The sequence below is a fragment of the Watersipora subatra genome, chromosome 11 (genome assembly GCF_963576615.1).
Source record: "Watersipora subatra chromosome 11, tzWatSuba1.1, whole genome shotgun sequence".
NCBI classification, from domain to species: Eukaryota; Metazoa; Bryozoa; class Gymnolaemata; order Cheilostomatida; family Watersiporidae; genus Watersipora; species Watersipora subatra.
In genome coordinates, this window is record NC_088718.1 from 44,145,099 (window position 1) to 44,171,404 (window position 26,306).

The following is a 26,306-nucleotide window of genomic DNA, read 5'->3' on the forward strand; positions in this document are numbered from 1 at the left end:
CATATAAGTCATACATGTGAGTCTCATATTTGAGTCTTATATAAAAATATCATATATAAGTCTCATATATGTCTCATATATAGCTCTCATATATAATTTTCATACACATGTATAATATATAATCTCATATACAAGTTTCATATACATTTATATGTATCATATATATGTCTCATATATAAGTTTCATGTATAAGTTTCATATATATGTATCATATACAAGTCTCGTATATAGGTTTCACACACACATCCCAAATATAAGTCTCATATACAAGCCTCATATATATAATTACACAGGCTCATTACTCACATTTTTTAAGTTATTTAACAAAGAACTAAATGAGTATAGAGACATATCAGAACAAACAGTAAAACTTAAAAACAAATACTGTATTGTCTCATACTTGGTATAATCATATCTGACGTAGCAGAAGTTTGTGGCATAAATCACAGCAAAAAAGTCACTGCTCAAATTGATATATATAGTTTTGAAGTACCAACCACAGCTTTTGATACTTTTGTTTAAAGCTTGCATACAACCTTGTCTTATACTTATGGCAGTGTTTGATATATTTGCAGCTAATGATATAAAACCACAGTCAGTAGACTAGAATACGAAATATTGCCTGTTATTATAATGTTTGTAATCATTAATTAAACATCGTTCACTGAATAAACAAAATTAAATCACATAAGGAGTTGTATGCTGTAGAGCATCAGTGGATGGGAAAGAGTAGATAACTACAGCCCCTAAAACACTTTTAGATAGCAAGGTTGTTGACCTCTCATTTAGACCGTTGTCTGATTCTACATATCATCACTGGCAGCAATGCTAGACTTGCAGTCAGCGCTGTGGCTCCAGAGAAGATGATACCATATTGCTCACCCGCTCTGTCTGATATGAATGCTGCAAGAAGTAATGCATATGCAGGAAATATATCGGTAACTCCAGCTAAGCAGGGATACATTATTACCACAGCAGTTATTGTCTCTTTCCGCATGTCCTCTTTAAACTCTCACTATGTATATACTGGTGTTAGATTTATATGCTCACTTACACGCTAGTTGTGTACCACCCAGAGCGCCGGTACCCTCTGCAAACAAATCCAAGCCAAGTAAGAGAGCAACCCGGTTCACGTCACCAGCCATGTCTGTGATAACTCCCAGCAGGTTGGCTATAAGAGCTCCCTGACCAATTCCACACACCGCTGCCAGGATGTAAAACATGACCTAAAATAAAAACATATCTGAAATTAGGGCTGCTATAATAAAAGCTATCATAAAAAATTAATATTTTGTATGAATTTCTCCATATGTCAAAGCCATGTTTTTGAAGGGGTAATTTTTATAAAAACTCCATACTGGGACTTTAAACCTTTGCTTACATCAAACTTTAATTTCTGTGCACCAATTTTACTTTCTACTTATGATAACTATAATGATCGGTTTTAAAAAAATTGATACAAAGGTGTTTAACCATACTATTTTAAATTTTTTGTTTTAATTCTACAAAATTAAGAAAAAAAGGAAGGAAGAGAGAAAGGAGGAAGGGGAGAAAAGAAAAAATGAATTTTTCTGTAAGAAAAAACTAACTTTGTTTTCATTTAAACACTTTTACCACTCATACTTCTAAGCTACTTCCTATTTAAACACTTCTACTACTCATACTTCTAACCTTCTTCCTATTTAAACACTTCCACTACTCATACTTCTAAGCTACTTCCTATTTAAACACTTCTACTACTCATACTTCTAACCCTCTTTTTATTTAAACACTTCTACTACTCATACTTCTAACCCTCTTCCTATTTAAACACTTCCACTACTCATACTTCTAACCTTCTTCCTATTTAAACACTTCCACCACTCATACTTCTAAGCTACTTCCTATTTAAACACTTCTACTACTCATACTTCTAACCCTCTTTTTATTTAAACACTTCTACTACTCATACTTGTAACCCTCTTCCTATTTAAACACTTCCACTACTCATACTTCTAACCCTCTTCCTATTTAAACACTTCTACTACTCAGACTTCTAACCCTCTTTTTATTTAAACACTTCTACTACTCATACTTCTAACCCTCTTCCTATTTAAACACTTCCACTACTCATACTTCTAACCCTCTTCCTATTTAAACACTTCTACTACTCATACTTCTAACCCTCTTTTTATTTAAACACTTCTACTACTCATACTTCTAACCCTCTTCCTATTTAAACACTTCCACTACTCATACTTCTAACCTTCTTCCTATTTAAACACTTCCACCGCTCATACTTCTAAGCTACTTCCTATTTAAACACTTCTACTACTCATACTTCTAACCCTCTTTTTATTTAAACACTTCTACTACTCATACTTCTAACCCTCTTCCTATTTAAACACTTCCACTACTCATACTTCTAACCATCTTCCTATTTAAACACTTTTACTACTCATACTTCTAACCCTCTTCCTATTTAAACACTTCTACTACTCATACTTCTAAGCTACTTCCTATTTAAACACTTCTACTACTCATACTTCTAACCCTCTTTTTATTTAAACACTTCTACTACTCATACTTCTAACCCTCTTCCTATTTAAACACTTCCACTACTCATACTTCTAACCCTCTTCCTATTTAAACACTTCTACTACTCATACTTCTAACCCTCTTTTTATTTAAACACTTCTACTACTCATACTTCTAACCCTCTTCCTATTTAAACACTTCCACTACTCATACTTCTAACCTTCTTCCTATTTAAACACTTCCACCACTCATACTTCTAAGCTACTTCCTATTTAAACACTTTTACTACTCATACTTCTAACCCTCTTTTTATTTAAACACTTCTACTACTCATACTTCTAACCCTCTTCCTATTTAAACACTTCCACTACTCATACTTCTAACCATCTTCCTATTTAAACACTTCCACCACTCATACTTCTAAGCTACTTCCTATTTAAACACTTTTACTACTCATACTTCTAACCTTCTTCTTATTTAAACACTTCTACTACTCATACTTCTAAGCTACTTCCTATTTAAACACTTCTACTACTCAGACTTCTAACCCTCTTTTTATCTAAACACTTCTACTACTCATACTTCTAACCTTCTTCCTATTTAAACACTTCTACTACTCATACTTCTTACCTTTTTCCTATTTAAACACTTCTACTATTCATACTTCTAACCTTCTTCCTATTTGAATACTTTTACTACTCATACTTCTAACCCTCTTCCTATTTAAACACTTCTACTACTCAGACTTCTAACCCTCTTTTTATTTAAACACTTCTACTACTCATACTTCTAACCTTCTTCCTATTTAAACACTTCTACTACTCAGACTTCTAACCTTCTTCCTATTTAAACACTTCTACTGCTCATACTTCTAACCTTCTTCCTATTTAAACACTTCTACTACTCATACTTCTAACCATCTTCTTATTTAAACACTTCTACTACTCATACTTCTAACCTTCTTCCTATTTAAACACTTCTACTACTCAGACTTCTAACCTTCTTCCTATTTAAACACTTCTACTGCTCATACTTCTAACCTTCTTCCTATTTAAACACTTCTACTACTCATACTTCTAACCATCTTCTTATTTAAACACTTCTACTACTCATACTTCTAACCCTCTTCCTATTTAAACACTTCTACTACTCAGACTTCTAACCCTCTTCCTATTTAAACACTTCTACTACTCATACTTCTAACCTTCTTCCTATTTAAACACTTCTACTACTCATACTTCTAACCTTCTTCTTATTTAAACACTTCTACTACTCATACTTCTAACCCTCTTTTTATTTAAACACTTCTACTACTCAGACTTCTAACCCTCTTCCTATTTAAACACTTCTACTACTCATACTTCTAACCTTCTTCCTATTTAAACACTTCTACTACTCATACTTCTAACCCTCTTCCTATTTAAACACTTCTACTACTCATACTTCTAACCTTCTTCCTATTTAAACACTTCTACTACTCATACTTCTAACCTTTTTCCTATTTAAACACTTCCACTACTCATACTTCTAACCTTCTTCTTATTTAAACACTTCTACTACTCATACTTCTAACCCTCTTTTTATTTAAACACTTCTACTACTCATACTTCTAACCCTCTTCCTATTTAAACACTTCTACTACTCATACTTCTAACCCTCTTCCTATTTAAACACTTCTACTACTCACACTTCTAACCTTCTTCCTATTTAAACACTTCTACTACTCATACTTCTAACCTTCTTCCTATTTAAACACTTCTACTACTCATACTTCTAACCCTCTTCCTATTTAAACACTTCTACTACTCACACTTCTAACCTTCTTCTTATTTAAACACTTCTACTACTCATACTTCTAACCCTCTTTTTATTTAAACACTTCTACTACTCATACTTCTAACCCTCTTCCTATTTAAACACTTCTACTACTCACACTTCTAACCTTCTTCCTATTTAAACACTTCTACTACTCATACTTCTAACCTTCTTCCTATTTAAACACTTCTACTACTCATACTTCTAACCTTCTTCCTATTTAAACACTTCTACTACTCATACTTCTAACCTTCTTCTTATTTAAACACTTCTACTACTCACACTTCTAACATTCTTCCTATTTAAACACTTCTACTACTCATACTTCTAACCTTCTTCCTATTTAAACACTTCTACTACTCATACTTCTAACCTTCTTCCTATTTAAACACTTCTACTACTCATACTTCTAACCTTTTTCCTATTTAAACACTTCCACTACTCACACTTCTAACCTTCTTCCTATTTAAACACTTCCACTACTCATACTTCTAACCTTCTTCTTATTTAAACACTTCTACTACTCATACTTCTAACCCTCTTTTTATTTAAACACTTCTACTACTCAGACTTCTAACCCTCTTCCTATTTAAACACTTCTACTACTCATACTTCTAACCTTCTTCCTATTTAAACACTTCTACTACTCATACTTCTAACCTTTTTCCTATTTAAACACTTCCACTACTCATACTTCTAACCTTCTTCCTATTTAAACACTTCCACTACTCATACTTCTAACCTTCTTCTTATTTAAACACTTCTACTACTCATACTTCTAACCCTCTTTTTATTTAAACACTTCTACTACTCAGACTTCTAACCCTCTTCCTATTTAAACACTTCTACTACTCATACTTCTAACCTTCTTCTTATTTAAACACTTCTACTACTCATACTTCTAACCCTCTTTTTATTTAAACACTTCTACTACTCAGACTTCTAACCCTCTTCCTATTTAAACACTTCTACTACTCATACTTCTAACCTTCTTCCTATTTAAACACTTCTACTACTCATACTTCTAACCTTTTTCCTATTTAAACACTTCCACTACTCATACTTCTAACCTTCTTCCTATTTAAACACTTCCACTACTCATACTTCTAACCTTCTTCTTATTTAAACACTTCTACTACTCATACTTCTAACCTTTTTCCTATTTAAACACTTCCACTACTCATACTTCTAACCTTTTTCCTATTTAAACACTTCCACTACTCATACTTCTAACCTTCTTCCTATTTAAACACTTCCACTACTCATACTTCTAACCTTCTTCTTATTTAAACACTTCTACTACTCATACTTCTAACCCTCTTTTTATTTAAACACTTCTACTACTCAGACTTCTAACCCTCTTCCTATTTAAACACTTCTACTACTCATACTTCTAACCTTCTTCCTATTTAAACACTTCTACTACTCATACTTCTAACCTTTTTCCTATTTAAACACTTCCACTACTCATACTTCTAACCTTCTTCCTATTTAAACACTTCCACTACTCATACTTCTAACCTTCTTCTTATTTAAACACTTCTACTACTCATACTTCTAACCTTTTTCCTATTTAAACACTTCCACTACTCATACTTCTAACCTTCTTCCTATTTAAACACTTCCACTACTCATACTTCTAACCTTCTTCTTATTTAAACACTTCTACTACTCATACTTCTAACCTTTTTCCTATTTAAACACTTCCACTACTCAGACTTCTAACCCTCTTCCTATTTAAACACTTCTACTACTCATACTTCTAACCTTCTTCCTATTTAAACACTTCTACTACTCATACTTCTAACCTTTTTCCTATTTAAACACTTCCACTACTCATACTTCTAACCTTCTTCCTATTTAAACACTTCTACTACTCACACTTCTAACCTTCTTCTTATTTAAACACTTCTACTACTCATACTTCTAACCCTCTTTTTATTTAAACACTTCTACTACTCAGACTTCTAACCCTCTTCCTATTTAAACACTTCTACTACTCATACTTCTAACCTTCTTCCTATTTAAACACTTCTACTACTCATACTTCTAACCTTTTTCCTATTTAAACACTTCCACTACTCATACTTCTAACCTTCTTCCTATTTAAACACTTCCACTACTCATACTTCTAACCTTCTTCTTATTTAAACACTTCTACTACTCATACTTCTAACCCTCTTTTTATTTAAACACTTCTACTACTCATACTTCTAACCTTCTTCCTATTTAAACACTTCTACTACTCATACTTCTAACCCTCTTCCTATTTAAACACTTCTACTACTCAGACTTCTAACCCTCTTTTTATTTAAACACTTCTACTACTCATACTTCTAACCCTCTTTTTATTTAAACACTTCTACTACTCATACTTCTAACCTTCTTCCTATTTAAACACTTCTACTACTCAGACTTCTAACCTTCTTCCTATTTAAACACTTCTACTGCTCATACTTCTAACCTTCTTCCTATTTAAACACTTCTACTACTCATACTTCTAACCTTCTTCCTATTTAAACACTTCTACTACTCATACTTCTAACCATCTTCCTATTTAAACACTTCTACTACTCATACTTCTAACCATCTTCCTATTTAAACACTTCTACTACTCATACTTCTAACCTTCTTCCTATTTAAACACTTCTACTACTCATACTTCTAACCCTCTTCCTATTTAAACACTTCTACTACTCATACTTCTAACCATCTTCCTATTTAAACACTTCTACTACTCATACTTCTAACCTTCTTCCTATTTAAACACTTCTACTACTCATACTTCTAACCTTCTTCCTATTTAAACACTTCTACTACTCATACTTCTAACCCTCTTCCTATTTAAACACTTCTACTACTCATACTCCTTACCTTTTTCCTATTTAAACACTTCTACTACTCATACTTCTTACCTTTTTCCTATTTAAACACTTCTACTACTCATACTTCTAACCTTCTTCCTATTTAAACACTTCTACTACTCATACTTCTAACCTTCTTCCTATTTAAACACTTCTACTACTCATACTTCTAACCCTCTTCCTATTTAAACACTTCTACTACTCATACTTCTAACCATCTTCCTATTTAAACACTTCTACTACTCAGACTTCTAACCTTCTTCCTATTTAAACACTTCTACTACTCAGACTTCTAACCTTCTTCCTGTTTAAACACTTCTACTACTCATACTTCTAACCATCTTCCTATTTAAACACTTCTACTGCTCATACTTCTAACCTTCTTCCTATTTAAACACTTCTACTACTCATACTTCTAACCATCTTCCTATTTAAACACTTCTACTACTCAGACTTCTAACCTTCTTCCTGTTTAAAACTTCTACTACTCATACTTCTAACCTTCTTCCTATTTAAACACTTCTACTACTCATACTTCTTACCTTTTTCCTATTTAAACACTTCTACTACTCATACTCCTAACCCTCTTCCTATTTAAACACTTCTACTACTCATACTTCTTACCTTTTTCCTATTTAAACACTTCTACTACTCATACTTCTAACCTTCTTCCTATTTAAACACTTCTACTACTCATACTTCTTACCTTTTTCCTATTTAAACACTTCTACTACTCATACTTCTAACCCTCTTTTTATTTAAACACTTCTACTACTCATACTTCTAACCTTCTTCCTATTTAAACACTTCTACTACTCATACTTCTAACATTCTTCCTATTTAAACACTTCTACTACTCATACTTCTAACCTTTTTCCTATTTAAACACTTCTACTACTCAGACTTCTAACCTTCTTCCTATTTAAACACTTCTACTACTCATACTTCTAACCTTTTTCCTATTTAAACACTTCTACTACTCAGACTTCTAACCTTCTTCCTATTTAAACACTTCTACTACTCAGACTTCTAACCTTCTTCCTGTTTAAACACTTCTACTACTCATACTTCTAACCTTCTTCCTATTTAAACACTTCTACTACTCATACTTCTTACCTTTTTCCTATTTAAACACTTCTACTACTCATACTTCTAACCTTTTTCCTATTTAAACACTTCTACTACTCATACTTCTAACCTTCTTCCTATTTAAACACTTCTACTACTCAGACTTCTAACCTTCTTCCTATTTAAACACTTCTACTACTCATACTTCTAACCTTTTTCCTATTTAAACACTTCCACTACTCACACTTCTAACCTTCTTCCTATTTAAACACTTCTACTACTCAGACTTCTAACCTTCTTCCTGTTTAAACACTTCTACTACTCATACTTCTTACCTTTTTCCTATTTAAACACTTCTACTACTCATACTTCTAACCTTCTTCCTATTTAAACACTTCTACTACTCATACTTCTTACCTTTTTCCTATTTAAACACTTCTACTACTCATACTTCTAACCTTCTTCCTATTTAAACACTTCTACTACTCATACTTCTAACCTTTTTCCTATTTAAACACTTCTACTACTCAGACTTCTAACCTTCTTCCTATTTAAACACTTCTACTACTCAGACTTCTAACCTTCTTCCTGTTTAAACACTTCTACTACTCATACTTCTAACCTTCTTCCTATTTAAACACTTCTACTACTCATACTTCTAACCTTCTTCCTATTTAAACACTTCCACTACTCACACTTCTAACCTTCTTCCTATTTAAACACTTCTACTACTCATACTTCTAACCATCTTCCTATTTAAACACTTCTACTACTCATACTTCTAACCTTTTTCCTATTTAAACACTTCTACTACTCATACTTCTAACCTTCTTCCTATTTAAACACTTCCACTACTCACACTTCTAACCTTCTTCCTATTTAAACACTTCTACTACTCATACTTCTAACCTTCTTCCTATTTAAACACTTCCACTACTCACACTTCTAACCTTCTTCCTATTTAAACACTTCTACTACTCATACTTCTAACCATCTTCCTATTTAAACACTTCTACTACTCATACTTCTAACCTTTTTCCTATTTAAACACTTCCACTACTCACACTTCTAACCTTCTTCCTATTTAAACACTTCTACTACTCATACTTCTAACCTTCTTCCTATTTAAACACTTCCACTACTCACACTTCTAACCTTCTTCCTATTTAAACACTTCTACTACTCATACTTCTAACCATCTTCCTATTTAAACACTTCTACTACTCATACTTCTAACCTTTTTCCTATTTAAACACTTCTACTACTCATACTTCTAACCTTCTTCCTATTTAAACACTTCCACTACTCACACTTCTAACCTTCTTCCTATTTAAACACTTCTACTACTCATACTTCTAACCTTCTTCCTATTTAAACACTTCTACTACTCATACTTCTAACCTTTTTCCTATTTAAACACTTCTACTACTCATACTTCTAACCTTTTTCCTATTTAAACACTTCTACTACTCATACTTCTAACCTTCTTCCTATTTAAACACTTCCACTACTCACACTTCTAACCTTCTTCCTATTTAAACACTTCTACTACTCATACTTCTAACCATCTTCCTATTTAAACACTTCTACTACTCAGACTTCTAACCTTCTTCCTATTTAAACACTTCTACTACTCAGACTTCTAACCTTCTTCCTGTTTAAACACTTCTACTACTCATACTTCTAACCATCTTCCTATTTAAACACTTCTACTACTCATACTTCTAACCATCTTCCTATTTAAACACTTCTACTACTCAGACTTCTAACCTTCTTCCTGTTTAAACACTTCTACTACTCATACTTCTAACCTTCTTCCTATTTAAACACTTCTACTACTCATACTTCTTACCTTTTTCCTATTTAAACACTTCTACTACTCAGACTTCTAACCTTCTTCCTATTTAAACACTTCTACTGCTCATACTTCTAACCTTCTTCCTATTTAAACACTTCTACTACTCATACTTCTAACCTTCTTCCTATTTAAACACTTCTACTGCTCATACTTCTAACCTTCTTCCTATTTAAACACTTCTACTACTCATACTTCTAACCTTCTTCCTATTTAAACACTTCTACTACTCATACTTCTAACCCTCTTCCTATTTAAACACTTCTACTACTCATACTTCTAACCATCTTCCTATTTAAACACTTCTACTACTCAGACTTCTAACCTTCTTCCTATTTAAACACTTCTACTACTCAGACTTCTAACCTTCTTCCTATTTAAACACTTCTACTACTCATACTTCTAACCATCTTCCTATTTAAACACTTCTACTACTCATACTTCTAACATTCTTCCTATTTAAACACTTCTACTGCTCATACTTCTAACCATCTTCCTATTTAAACACTTCTACTACTCAGACTTCTAACCTTCTTCCTATTTAAACACTTCTACTACTCATACTTCTAACCATCTTCCTATTTAAACACTTCTACTACTCATACTTCTTACCTTTTTCCTATTTAAACACTTCTACTGCTCATACTTCTAACCATCTTCCTATTTAAACACTTCTACTACTCATACTTCTAACATTCTTCCTATTTAAACACTTCTACTACTCATACTTCTTACCTTTTTCCTATTTAAACACTTCTACTACTCATACTTCTTACCTTTTTCCTATTTAAACACTTCTACTACTCAGACTTCTAACCTTCTTCCTATTTAAACACTTCTACTACTCATACTTCTAACCTTCTTCCTATTTAAACACTTCTACTACTCATACTTCTAACATTCTTCCTATTTAAACACTTCTACTACTCATACTTCTTACCTTTTTCCTATTTAAACACTTCTACTACTCATACTTCTTACCTTTTTCCTATTTAAACACTTCTACTACTCAGACTTCTAACCTTCTTCCTATTTAAACACTTCTACTACTCATACTTCTAACCATCTTCCTATTTAAACACTTCTACTACTCATACTTCTAACATTCTTCCTATTTAAACACTTCTACTGCTCATACTTCTAACCATCTTCCTATTTAAACACTTCTACTACTCATACTTCTAACATTCTTCCTATTTAAACACTTCTACTACTCATACTTCTTACCTTTTTCCTATTTAAACACTTCTACTACTCATACTTCTTACCTTTTTCCTATTTAAACACTTCTACTACTCAGACTTCTAACCTTCTTCCTATTTAAACACTTCTACTACTCAGACTTCTAACCTTCTTCCTATTTAAACACTTCTACTACTCATACTTCTAACCATCTTCCTATTTAAACACTTCTACTACTCATACTTCTAACATTCTTCCTATTTAAACACTTCTACTACTCAGACTTCTAACCTTCTTCCTATTTAAACACTTCTACTACTCAGACTTCTAACCTTCTTCCTATTTAAACACTTCTACTACTCATACTTCTAACCATCTTCCTATTTAAACACTTCTACTACTCATACTTCTTACCTTTTTCCTATTTAAACACTTCTACTACTCATACTTCTTACCTTTTTCCTATTTAAACACTTCTACTACTCATACTTCTAACCTTCTTCCTATTTAAACACTTCTACTACTCATACTTCTAACCTTCTTCCTATTTAAACACTTCTACTACTCATACTTCTAACCCTCTTCCTATTTAAACACTTCTACTACTCATACTTCTAACCTTCTTCCTATTTAAACACTTCTACTACTCATACTTCTAACCATCTTCCTATTTAAACACTTCTACTACTCATACTTCTAACATTCTTCCTATTTAAACACTTCTACTACTCATACTTCTTACCTTTTTCCTATTTAAACACTTCTACTACTCATACTTCTTACCTTTTTCCTATTTAAACACTTCTACTACTCAGACTTCTAACCCTCTTCCTATTTAAACACTTCTACTACTCATACTTCTAACCTTCTTCCTATTTAAACACTTCTACTACTCAGACTTCTAACCTTCTTCCTATTTAAACACTTCTACTACTCATACTTCTAACCTTCTTCCTATTTAAACACTTCTACTACTCATACTTCTAACCTTCTTCCTATTTAAACACTTCTACTACTCATACTTCTTACCTTTTTCCTATTTAAACACTTCTACTACTCATACTTCTTACCTTTTTCCTATTTAAACACTTCTACTACTCATACTTCTAACCTTCTTCCTATTTAAACACTTCTACTACTCAGACTTCTAACCTTCTTCCTATTTAAACACTTCTACTACTCAGACTTCTAACCCTCTTTTTATTTAAACACTTCTACTACTCATACTTCTAACCCTCTTTTTATTTAAACACTTCTACTACTCATACTTCTAACCTTCTTCCTATTTAAACACTTCTACTACTCAGACTTCTAACCTTCTTCCTATTTAAACACTTCTACTGCTCATACTTCTAACCTTCTTCCTATTTAAACACTTCTACTACTCATACTTCTAACCTTCTTCCTATTTAAACACTTCTACTACTCATACTTCTAACCATCTTCCTATTTAAACACTTCTACTACTCATACTTCTAACCTTCTTCCTATTTAAACACTTCTACTACTCAGACTTCTAACCTTCTTCCTATTTAAACACTTCTACTGCTCATACTTCTAACCATCTTCCTGTTTAAACACTTCTACTACTCATACTTCTAACCCTCTTCCTATTTAAACACTTCTACTACTCATACTTCTAACCATCTTCCTGTTTAAACACTTCTACTACTCATACTTCTAACCCTCTTCCTATTTAAACACTTCTACTACTCATACTTCTAACCTTCTTCCTATTTAAACACTTCTACTACTCATACTTCTAACCTTCTTCCTATTTAAACACTTCTACTACTCATACTTCTTACCTTTTTCCTATTTAAACACTTCTACTACTCATACTTCTAACCTTCTTCCTATTTAAACACTTCTACTACTCATACTTCTAACCTTCTTCCTATTTAAACACTTCTACTACTCATACTTCTTACCTTTTTCCTATTTAAACACTTCTACTACTCATACTTCTAACCTTCTTCCTATTTAAACACTTCTACTACTCATACTTCTAACCCTCTTCCTATTTAAACACTTCTACTACTCAGACTTCTAACCCTCTTTTTATTTAAACACTTCTACTACTCATACTTCTAACCTTCTTCCTATTTAAACACTTCTACTACTCAGACTTCTAACCTTCTTCCTATTTAAACACTTCTACTGCTCATACTTCTAACCATCTTCCTGTTTAAACACTTCTACTACTCATACTTCTAACCCTCTTCCTATTTAAACACTTCTACTACTCATACTTCTAACCATCTTCCTGTTTAAACACTTCTACTACTCATACTTCTAACCCTCTTCCTATTTAAACACTTCTACTACTCATACTTCTAACCATCTTCCTGTTTAAACACTTCTACTACTCATACTTCTAACCTTTTTCCTATTTAAACACTTCTACTACTCATACTTCTAACCTTCTTCCTATTTAAACACTTCTACTACTCATACTTCTAACCCTCTTCCTATTTAAACACTTCTACTACTCAGACTTCTAACCCTCTTTTTATTTAAACACTTCTACTACTCATACTTCTAACCCTCTTTTTATTTAAACACTTCTACTACTCATACTTCTAACCTTCTTCCTATTTAAACACTTCTACTACTCAGACTTCTAACCTTCTTCCTATTTAAACACTTCTACTGCTCATACTTCTAACCTTCTTCCTATTTAAACACTTCTACTACTCATACTTCTAACCTTCTTCCTATTTAAACACTTCTACTACTCATACTTCTAACCCTCTTTTTATTTAAACACTTCTACTACTCATACTTCTAACCTTCTTCCTATTTAAACACTTCTACTGCTCATACTTCTAACCTTCTTCCTATTTAAACACTTCTACTACTCATACTTCTAACCCTCTTCCTATTTAAACACTTCTACTACTCAGACTTCTAACCCTCTTTTTATTTAAACACTTCTACTACTCATACTTCTAACCCTCTTTTTATTTAAACACTTCTACTACTCATACTTCTAACCTTCTTCCTATTTAAACACTTCTACTACTCATACTTCTAACCCTCTTCCTATTTAAACACTTCTACTACTCAGACTTCTAACCCTCTTTTTATTTAAACACTTCTACTACTCATACTTCTAACCCTCTTTTTATTTAAACACTTCTACTACTCATACTTCTTACCTTCTTCCTATTTAAACACTTATACTACTCATACTTCTAACCCTCTTTCTATTTAAACACTTCTACTACTCATACTTCTTACCTTTTTCCTATTTAAACACTTCTACTACTCATACTTCTAACCTTCTTCCTATTTAAACACTTCTACTACTCATACTTCTAACCTTCTTCCTATTTAAACACTTCTACTATTCATACTTCTAACCCTCTTTTTATTTAAACACTTCTACTACTCATACTTCTAACCTTCTTCTTATTTAAACACTTCTACTACTCATACTTCTAACCTTCTTCCTATTTAAACACTTCTACTACTCATACTTCTTACCTTTTTCCTATTTAAACACTTCTACTACTCATACTTCTAACCTTCTTCTTATTTAAACACTTCTACTACTCATACTTCTAACCATCTTCCTATTTAAACACTTCTACTATTCATACTTTTAACTTTCTTCCTATTTAAACACTTCTACTACTCATACTTCTTACCTTTTTCCTATTTAAACACTTCTACTATTCATACTTCTAACCCTCTTTTTATTTAAACACTTCTACTACTCATACTTCTAACCTTCTTCTTATTTAAACACTTCTACTACTCATACTTCTAACCTTCTTCCTATTTAAACACTTCTACTATTCATACTTCTAACCCTCTTTTTATTTAAACACTTCTACTACTCATACTTCTAACCTTCTTCTTATTTAAACACTTCTACTACTCATACTTCTAACCCTCTTTTTATTTAAACACTTCTACTACTCATACTTCTAACCTTCTTCTTATTTAAACACTTCTACTACTCATACTTCTAACCCTCTTTTTATTTAAACACTTCTACTACTCAGACTTCTAACCTTCTTCCTATTTAAACACTTCTACTACTCATACTTCTAACCATCTTCCTATTTAAACACTTCTACTACTCATACTTCTAACCTTCTTCCTATTTAAACACTTCTACTACTCATACTTCTAACCCTCTTTTTATTTAAACACTTCTACTACTCATACTTCTAACCTTCTTCTTATTTAAACACTTCTACTACTCATACTTCTAACCCTCTTTTTATTTAAACACTTCTACTACTCATACTCCTTACCTTCTTCCTATTTAAACACTTCTACTACTCATACTCCTTACCTTCTTCCTATTTAAACACTTCTACTACTCATACTTCTAACCCTCTTCTTATTTAAACACTTCTACTACTCATACTTCTTACCTTTTTCCTATTTAAACACTTCTACTACTCATACTTCTTACCTTTTTCCTATTTAAACACTTCTACTACTCATACTTCTAACCCTCTTCCTATTAAAACACTTCTACTACTCATACTTCTAACCATCTTCCTATTTAAACACTTCTACTACTCATACTTCTAACCATCTTCCTATTTAAACACTTCTACTACTCATACTTCTAACCTTCTTCCTATTTAAACGCTTCTACTACTCATACTTCTAACCTTCTTCCTATTTAAACACTTCTACTACTCATACTTCTTACCTTTTTCCTATTTAAACACTTCTACTACTCATACTTCTAACCCTCTTCCTATTTAAACACTTCTACTACTCATACTTCTAACCCTCTTTTTATTTAAACACTTCTACTACTCATACTTCTAACCTTCTTCTTATTTAAACACTTCTACTACTCAGACTTCTAACCCTCTTTTTATCTAAACACTTCTACTACTCATACTTCTAACCCTCTTCCTATTTAAACACTTCTACTACTCATACTTCTAACCATCTTCCTATTTAAACACTTCTACTACTCATACTTCTAACCATCTTCCTATTTAAACACTTCTACTACTCATACTTCTAACCTTCTTCCTATTTAAACGCTTCTACTACTCATACTTCTAACCTTCTTCCTATTTAAACACTTCTACTACTCATACTTCTAACCTTCTTCCTATTTAAACACTTCTACTACTCAGACTTCTAACCCTCTTCCTATTTAAACACTTCTACTACTCATACTTCTAACCTTCTTCCTATTTAAACGCTTCTACTACTCATACTTCTAACCTTCTTCCTATTTAAACACTTCTACTACTCATACTTCTAACCTTCTTCCTATTTAAACACTTCTACTACTCAGACTTCTAACCCTCTTCCTATTTAAACACTTCTACTACTCATACTTCTTACCTTTTTCCTATTTAAACACTTCTACTACTCATACTTCTAACCCTCTTCCTATTTAAACACTTCTACTACTCATACTTCTAACCTTCTTCTTATTTAAACACTTCTACTACTCATACTTCTAACCATCTTCCTATTTAAACACTTCTACTATTCATACTTTTAACTTTCTTCCTATTTAAACACTTCTACTACTCATACTTCTTACCTTTTTCCTATTTAAACACTTCTACTACTCATACTTCTAACCTTCTTCCTATTTAAACACTTCTACTACTCATACTTCTAACCTTCTTCCTATTTAAACACTTCTACTATTCATACTTCTAACCCTCTTTTTATTTAAACACTTCTACTACTCATACTTCTAACCTTCTTCTTATTTAAACACTTCTACTACTCATACTTCTAACCTTCTTCCTATTTAAACACTTCTACTATTCATACTTCTAACCCTCTTCTTATTTAAACACTTCTACTACTCATACTTCTAACCTTCTTCCTATTTAAACACTTCTACTACTCATACTTCTAACCTTCTTCCTATTTAAACACTTCTACTACTCATACTTCTTACCTTTTTCCTATTTAAACACTTCTACTACTCATACTTCTAACCCTCTTCCTATTTAAACACTTCTACTACTCATACTTCTAACCATCTTCCTATTTAAACACTTCTACTACTCATACTTCTTACCTTTTTCCTATTTAAACACTTCTACTACTCATACTTCTAACCCTCTTCCTATTTAAACACTTCTACTACTCATACTTCTAACCCTCTTTTTATTTAAACACTTCTACTACTCATACTTCTAACCTTCTTCTTATTTAAACACTTCTACTACTCATACTTCTAAGCTACTTCCTATTTAAACACTTCTACTACTCAGACTTCTAACCCTCTTTTTATCTAAACACTTCTACTACTCATACTTCTAACCTTCTTCCTATTTAAACACTTCTACTACTCATACTTCTAACCTTCTTCCTGTTTAAACACTTCTACTACTCATACTTCTAACCCTCTTCCTATTTAAACACTTCTACTACTCATACTTCTAACCATCTTCCTATTTAAACACTTCTACTACTCATACTTCTTACCTTTTTCCTATTTAAACACTTCTACTACTCATACTTCTAACCTTCTTCTTATTTAAACACTTCTACTACTCATACTTCTAACCCTCTTCCTATTTAAACACTTCTACTACTCATACTTCTAACCTTTTTCCTATTTAAACACTTCTACTACTCATACTTCTTACCTTTTTCCTATTTAAACACTTCTACTACTCATACTTCTAACCCTCTTCCTATTTAAACACTTCTACTACTCATACTTCTAACCATCTTCCTATTTAAACACTTCTACTACTCATACTTCTTACCTTTTTCCTATTTAAACACTTCTACTACTCATACTTCTAACCTTCTTCTTATTTAAACACTTCTACTACTCATACTTCTTACCTTTTTCCTATTTAAACACTTCTACTACTCATACTTCTAACCATCTTCCTGTTTAAACACTTCTACTACTCATACTTCTAACCCTCTTTTTATTTAAACACTTCTACTACTCATACTTCTAACCTTCTTCTTATTTAAACACTTCTACTACTCATACTTCTAAGCTACTTCCTATTTAAACACTTCTACTACTCAGACTTCTAACCCTCTTTTTATCTAAACACTTCTACTACTCATACTTCTAACCTTCTTCCTATTTAAACACTTCTACTACTCATACTTCTTACCTTTTTCCTATTTAAACACTTCTACTACTCATACTTCTAACCTTCTTCTTATTTAAACACTTCTACTACTCATACTTCTAACCCTCTTCCTATTTAAACACTTCTACTACTCATACTTCTAACCCTCTTTTTATTTAAACACTTCTACTACTCATACTTCTAACCTTCTTCTTATTTAAACACTTCTACTACTCATACTTCTAAGCTACTTCCTATTTAAACACTTCTACTACTCAGACTTCTAACCCTCTTTTTATCTAAACACTTCTACTACTCATACTTCTAACCTTCTTCCTATTTAAACACTTCTACTACTCATACTTCTTACCTTTTTCCTATTTAAACACTTCTACTACTCAGACTTCTAACCATCTTCCTATTTAAACACTTTTACTACTCATACTTCTAACCATCTTCCTGTTTAAACACTTCTACTACTCATACTTCTAACCTTCTTCCTATTTAAACACTTCTACTACTCATACTTCTAACCATCTTCCTATTTAAACACTTCTACTACTCATACTTCTAACCCTCTTCCTATTTAAACACTTCTACTACTCATACTTCTAACCCTCTTCTTATTTAAACACTTCTACTGCTCATACTTCTAACCTTCTTCCTATTTAAACACTTCTACTACTCATACTTCTAACCTTCTTCCTATTTAAACACTTCTACTACTCAGACTTCTAACCCTCTTTTTATTTAAACACTTCTACTACTCATACTTCTAACCTTCTTCCTATTTAAACACTTCTACTACTCATACTTCTTACCTTTTTCCTATTTAAACACTTCTACTACTCATACTTCTAACCTTCTTCCTATTTAAACACCTAGACTACTCATACTTCTAACCTTTTTCTTATTTAAACACTTCCACTACTCATACTTCTAACCCTCTTCCTATTTAAACACTTCTACTGCTCATACTTCTAACCTTCTTCCTATTTAAACACTTCTACTACTCATACTTCTAACCTTCTTCCTATTTGAATACTTTCACTACTCATACTTCTAACCCTCTTCCTATTTAAACACTTCTACTACTCAGACTTCTAACCCTCTTTTTATTTAAACACTTCTACTACTCATACTTCTTACCTTTTTCCTGTTTAAACACTTTTACTACTCATACTTCTAACCTTCTTCCTATTTAAACACTTCCACTACTCACACTTCTAACCATCTTCCTATTTAAACACTTCCACTACTCATACTTCTAACCCTCTTCTTATTTAAACACTTCTACTACTCATACTTCTAACCTTCTTCCTATTTAAACACTTCTACTACTCACACTTCTAACCATCTTCCTATTTAAACACTTCTACTACTCATACTTCTAACCATCTTCCTGTTTAAACACTTCTACTACTCATACTTCTAACCTTCTTCCTATTTAAACACTTCTACTACTCATACTTCTAACCTTCTTCCTATTTAAACACTTCCACTACTCATACTTCTAACATTCTTCCTATTTAAACACTTCTACTACTCATACTTCTAACCTTCTTCCTATTTAAACACTTCTACTACTCATACTTCTAACCTTCTTCCTATTTAAACACTTCTACTACTCACACTTCTAACCATCTTCCTATTTAAACACTTCTACTACTCATACTTCTAACCATCTTCCTGTTTAAACACTTCTACTACTCATACTTCTAACCCTCTTCTTATTTAAACACTTCTACTACTCATACTTCTAACCTTCTTCCTATTTAAACACTTCTACTATTCATACTTCTAACCCTCTTTTTATTTAAACACTTCTACTACTCATACTCCTAACCTTATTCCTATTTAAACACTTCTACTACTCATACTTCTAACCTTCTTCCTATTTAAACACTTCTACTATTCATACTTCTAACCCTCTTTTTATTTAAACACTTCTACTACTCATACTTCTAACCTTCTTCTTATTTAAACACTTCTACTACTCATACTTCTAACCTTCTTCCTATTTAAACACTTCTACTATTCATACTTCTAACCCTCTTCTTATTTAAACACTTCTACTACTCATACTTCTAACCCTCTTCCTATTTAAACACTTCTACTACTCATACTTCTAACCTTCTTCCTATTTAAACACTTCTACTACTCATACTTCTAACCTTCTTCCTATTTAAACACTTCTACTACTCATACTTCTTACCTTTTTCCTATTTAAACACTTCTACTACTCATACTTCTAACCTTCTTCCTATTTAAACACTTCTACTACTCATACTTCTAACCTTCTTCCTATTTAAACACTTCTACTACTCATACTTCTTACCTTTTTCCTATTTAAACACTTCTACTACTCATACTTCTAACCTTCTTCCTATTTAAACACTTCTACTACTCATACTTCTAACCCTCTTCCTATTTAAACACTTCTACTACTCAGACTTCTAACCCTCTTTTTATTTAAACACTTCTACTACTCATACTTCTAACCTTCTTCCTATTTAAACACTTCTACTACTCAGACTTCTAACCTTCTTCCTATTTAAACACTTCTACTGCTCATACTTCTAACCATCTTCCTGTTTAAACACTTCTACTACTCATACTTCTAACCCTCTTCCTATTTAAACACTTCTACTACTCATACTTCTAACCATCTTCCTGTTTAAACACTTCTACTACTCATACTTCTAACCCTCTTCCTATTTAAACACTTCTACTACTCATACTTCTAACCATCTTCCTGTTTAAACACTTCTACTACTCATACTTCTAACCTTTTTCCTATTTAAACACTTCTACTACTCATACTTCTAACCTTCTTCCTATTTAAACACTTCTACTACTCATACTTCTAACCCTCTTCCTATTTAAACACTTCTACTACTCAGACTTCTAACCCTCTTTTTATTTAAACACTTCTACTACTCATACTTCTAACCCTCTTTTTATTTAAACACTTCTACTACTCATACTTCTAACCTTCTTCCTATTTAAACACTTCTACTACTCAGACTTCTAACCTTCTTCCTATTTAAACACTTCTACTGCTCATACTTCTAACCTTCTTCCTATTTAAACACTTCTACTACTCATACTTCTAACCTTCTTCCTATTTAAACACTTCTACTACTCATACTTCTAACCCTCTTTTTATTTAAACACTTCTACTACTCATACTTCTAACCTTCTTCCTATTTAAACACTTCTACTGCTCATACTTCTAACCTTCTTCCTATTTAAACACTTCTACTACTCATACTTCTAACCCTCTTCCTATTTAAACACTTCTACTACTCAGACTTCTAACCCTCTTTTTATTTAAACACTTCTACTACTCATACTTCTAACCCTCTTTTTATTTAAACACTTCTACTACTCATACTTCTAACCTTCTTCCTATTTAAACACTTCTACTACTCATACTTCTAACCCTCTTCCTATTTAAACACTTCTACTACTCAGACTTCTAACCCTCTTTTTATTTAAACACTTCTACTACTCATACTTCTAACCCTCTTTTTATTTAAACACTTCTACTACTCATACTTCTTACCTTCTTCCTATTTAAACACTTATACTACTCATACTTCTAACCCTCTTTCTATTTAAACACTTCTACTACTCATACTTCTTACCTTTTTCCTATTTAAACACTTCTACTACTCATACTTCTAACCTTCTTCCTATTTAAACACTTCTACTACTCATACTTCTAACCTTCTTCCTATTTAAACACTTCTACTATTCATACTTCTAACCCTCTTTTTATTTAAACACTTCTACTACTCATACTTCTAACCTTCTTCTTATTTAAACACTTCTACTACTCATACTTCTAACCTTCTTCCTATTTAAACACTTCTACTACTCATACTTCTTACCTTTTTCCTATTTAAACACTTCTACTACTCATACTTCTAACCTTCTTCTTATTTAAACACTTCTACTACTCATACTTCTAACCATCTTCCTATTTAAACACTTCTACTATTCATACTTTTAACTTTCTTCCTATTTAAACACTTCTACTACTCATACTTCTTACCTTTTTCCTATTTAAACACTTCTACTATTCATACTTCTAACCCTCTTTTTATTTAAACACTTCTACTACTCATACTTCTAACCTTCTTCTTATTTAAACACTTCTACTACTCATACTTCTAACCTTCTTCCTATTTAAACACTTCTACTATTCATACTTCTAACCCTCTTTTTATTTAAACACTTCTACTACTCATACTTCTAACCTTCTTCTTATTTAAACACTTCTACTACTCATACTTCTAACCCTCTTTTTATTTAAACACTTCTACTACTCATACTTCTAACCTTCTTCTTATTTAAACACTTCTACTACTCATACTTCTAACCCTCTTTTTATTTAAACACTTCTACTACTCAGACTTCTAACCTTCTTCCTATTTAAACACTTCTACTACTCATACTTCTAACCATCTTCCTATTTAAACACTTCTACTACTCATACTTCTAACCTTCTTCCTATTTAAACACTTCTACTACTCATACTTCTAACCCTCTTTTTATTTAAACACTTCTACTACTCATACTTCTAACCTTCTTCTTATTTAAACACTTCTACTACTCATACTTCTAACCCTCTTTTTATTTAAACACTTCTACTACTCATACTCCTTACCTTCTTCCTATTTAAACACTTCTACTACTCATACTCCTTACCTTCTTCCTATTTAAACACTTCTACTACTCATACTTCTAACCCTCTTCTTATTTAAACACTTCTACTACTCATACTTCTTACCTTTTTCCTATTTAAACACTTCTACTACTCATACTTCTTACCTTTTTCCTATTTAAACACTTCTACTACTCATACTTCTAACCCTCTTCCTATTAAAACACTTCTACTACTCATACTTCTAACCATCTTCCTATTTAAACACTTCTACTACTCATACTTCTAACCATCTTCCTATTTAAACACTTCTACTACTCATACTTCTAACCTTCTTCCTATTTAAACGCTTCTACTACTCATACTTCTAACCTTCTTCCTATTTAAACACTTCTACTACTCATACTTCTTACCTTTTTCCTATTTAAACACTTCTACTACTCATACTTCTAACCCTCTTCCTATTTAAACACTTCTACTACTCATACTTCTAACCCTCTTTTTATTTAAACACTTCTACTACTCATACTTCTAACCTTCTTCTTATTTAAACACTTCTACTACTCAGACTTCTAACCCTCTTTTTATCTAAACACTTCTACTACTCATACTTCTAACCCTCTTCCTATTTAAACACTTCTACTACTCATACTTCTAACCATCTTCCTATTTAAACACTTCTACTACTCATACTTCTAACCATCTTCCTATTTAAACACTTCTACTACTCATACTTCTAACCTTCTTCCTATTTAAACGCTTCTACTACTCATACTTCTAACCTTCTTCCTATTTAAACACTTCTACTACTCATACTTCTAACCTTCTTCCTATTTAAACACTTCTACTACTCAGACTTCTAACCCTCTTCCTATTTAAACACTTCTACTACTCATACTTCTAACCTTCTTCCTATTTAAACGCTTCTACTACTCATACTTCTAACCTTCTTCCTATTTAAACACTTCTACTACTCATACTTCTAACCTTCTTCCTATTTAAACACTTCTACTACTCAGACTTCTAACCCTCTTCCTATTTAAACACTTCTACTACTCATACTTCTTACCTTTTTCCTATTTAAACACTTCTACTACTCATACTTCTAACCCTCTTCCTATTTAAACACTTCTACTACTCATACTTCTAACCTTCTTCTTATTTAAACACTTCTACTACTCATACTTCTAACCATCTTCCTATTTAAACACTTCTACTATTCATACTTTTAACTTTCTTCCTATTTAAACACTTCTACTACTCATACTTCTTACCTTTTTCCTATTTAAACACTTCTACTACTCATACTTCTAACCTTCTTCCTATTTAAACACTTCTACTACTCATACTTCTAACCTTCTTCCTATTTAAACACTTCTACTATTCATACTTCTAACCCTCTTTTTATTTAAACACTTCTACTACTCATACTTCTAACCTTCTTCTTATTTAAACACTTCTACTACTCATACTTCTAACCTTCTTCCTATTTAAACACTTCTACTATTCATACTTCTAACCCTCTTCTTATTTAAACACTTCTACTACTCATACTTCTAACCTTCTTCCTATTTAAACACTTCTACTACTCATACTTCTAACCTTCTTCCTATTTAAACACTTCTACTACTCATACTTCTTACCTTTTTCCTATTTAAACACTTCTACTACTCATACTTCTAACCCTCTTCCTATTTAAACACTTCTACTACTCATACTTCTAACCATCTTCCTATTTAAACACTTCTACTACTCATACTTCTTACCTTTTTCCTATTTAAACACTTCTACTACTCATACTTCTAACCCTCTTCCTATTTAAACACTTCTACTACTCATACTTCTAACCCTCTTTTTATTTAAACACTTCTACTACTCATACTTCTAACCTTCTTCTTATTTAAACACTTCTACTACTCATACTTCTAAGCTACTTCCTATTTAAACACTTCTACTACTCAGACTTCTAACCCTCTTTTTATCTAAACACTTCTACTACTCATACTTCTAACCTTCTTCCTATTTAAACACTTCTACTACTCATACTTCTAACCTTCTTCCTGTTTAAACACTTCTACTACTCATACTTCTAACCCTCTTCCTATTTAAACACTTCTACTACTCATACTTCTAACCATCTTCCTATTTAAACACTTCTACTACTCATACTTCTTACCTTTTTCCTATTTAAACACTTCTACTACTCATACTTCTAACCTTCTTCTTATTTAAACACTTCTACTACTCATACTTCTAACCCTCTTCCTATTTAAACACTTCTACTACTCATACTTCTAACCTTTTTCCTATTTAAACACTTCTACTACTCATACTTCTTACCTTTTTCCTATTTAAACACTTCTACTACTCATACTTCTAACCCTCTTCCTATTTAAACACTTCTACTACTCATACTTCTAACCATCTTCCTATTTAAACACTTCTACTACTCATACTTCTTACCTTTTTCCTATTTAAACACTTCTACTACTCATACTTCTAACCTTCTTCTTATTTAAACACTTCTACTACTCATACTTCTTACCTTTTTCCTATTTAAACACTTCTACTACTCATACTTCTAACCATCTTCCTGTTTAAACACTTCTACTACTCATACTTCTAACCCTCTTTTTATTTAAACACTTCTACTACTCATACTTCTAACCTTCTTCTTATTTAAACACTTCTACTACTCATACTTCTAAGCTACTTCCTATTTAAACACTTCTACTACTCAGACTTCTAACCCTCTTTTTATCTAAACACTTCTACTACTCATACTTCTAACCTTCTTCCTATTTAAACACTTCTACTACTCATACTTCTTACCTTTTTCCTATTTAAACACTTCTACTACTCATACTTCTAACCTTCTTCTTATTTAAACACTTCTACTACTCATACTTCTAACCCTCTTCCTATTTAAACACTTCTACTACTCATACTTCTAACCCTCTTTTTATTTAAACACTTCTACTACTCATACTTCTAACCTTCTTCTTATTTAAACACTTCTACTACTCATACTTCTAAGCTACTTCCTATTTAAACACTTCTACTACTCAGACTTCTAACCCTCTTTTTATCTAAACACTTCTACTACTCATACTTCTAACCTTCTTCCTATTTAAACACTTCTACTACTCATACTTCTTACCTTTTTCCTATTTAAACACTTCTACTACTCAGACTTCTAACCATCTTCCTATTTAAACACTTTTACTACTCATACTTCTAACCATCTTCCTGTTTAAACACTTCTACTACTCATACTT

At 31.9% G+C, this 26,306-nt stretch overlaps 1 protein-coding gene across 1 annotated transcript in view; it reads right to left on the reverse strand.

Annotated features, from left to right (window-relative positions):
- Positions 1-365: 365 nt before the first annotated feature.
- Positions 366-26,306, reverse strand: part of LOC137408514 (monocarboxylate transporter 3-like) — a 52,442-nt gene continuing 26,501 nt past the window's right edge. The window contains exons 9-10 of the mRNA XM_068095068.1: positions 1,055-1,226; positions 366-903 (exon numbers count right to left, since the gene is read on the reverse strand). Coding sequence (XP_067951169.1) covers positions 782-903; positions 1,055-1,226 — 294 coding nt within the window. The 3' untranslated portion in view covers positions 366-781. The remainder of the gene's footprint in view (positions 904-1,054; positions 1,227-26,306) is intronic.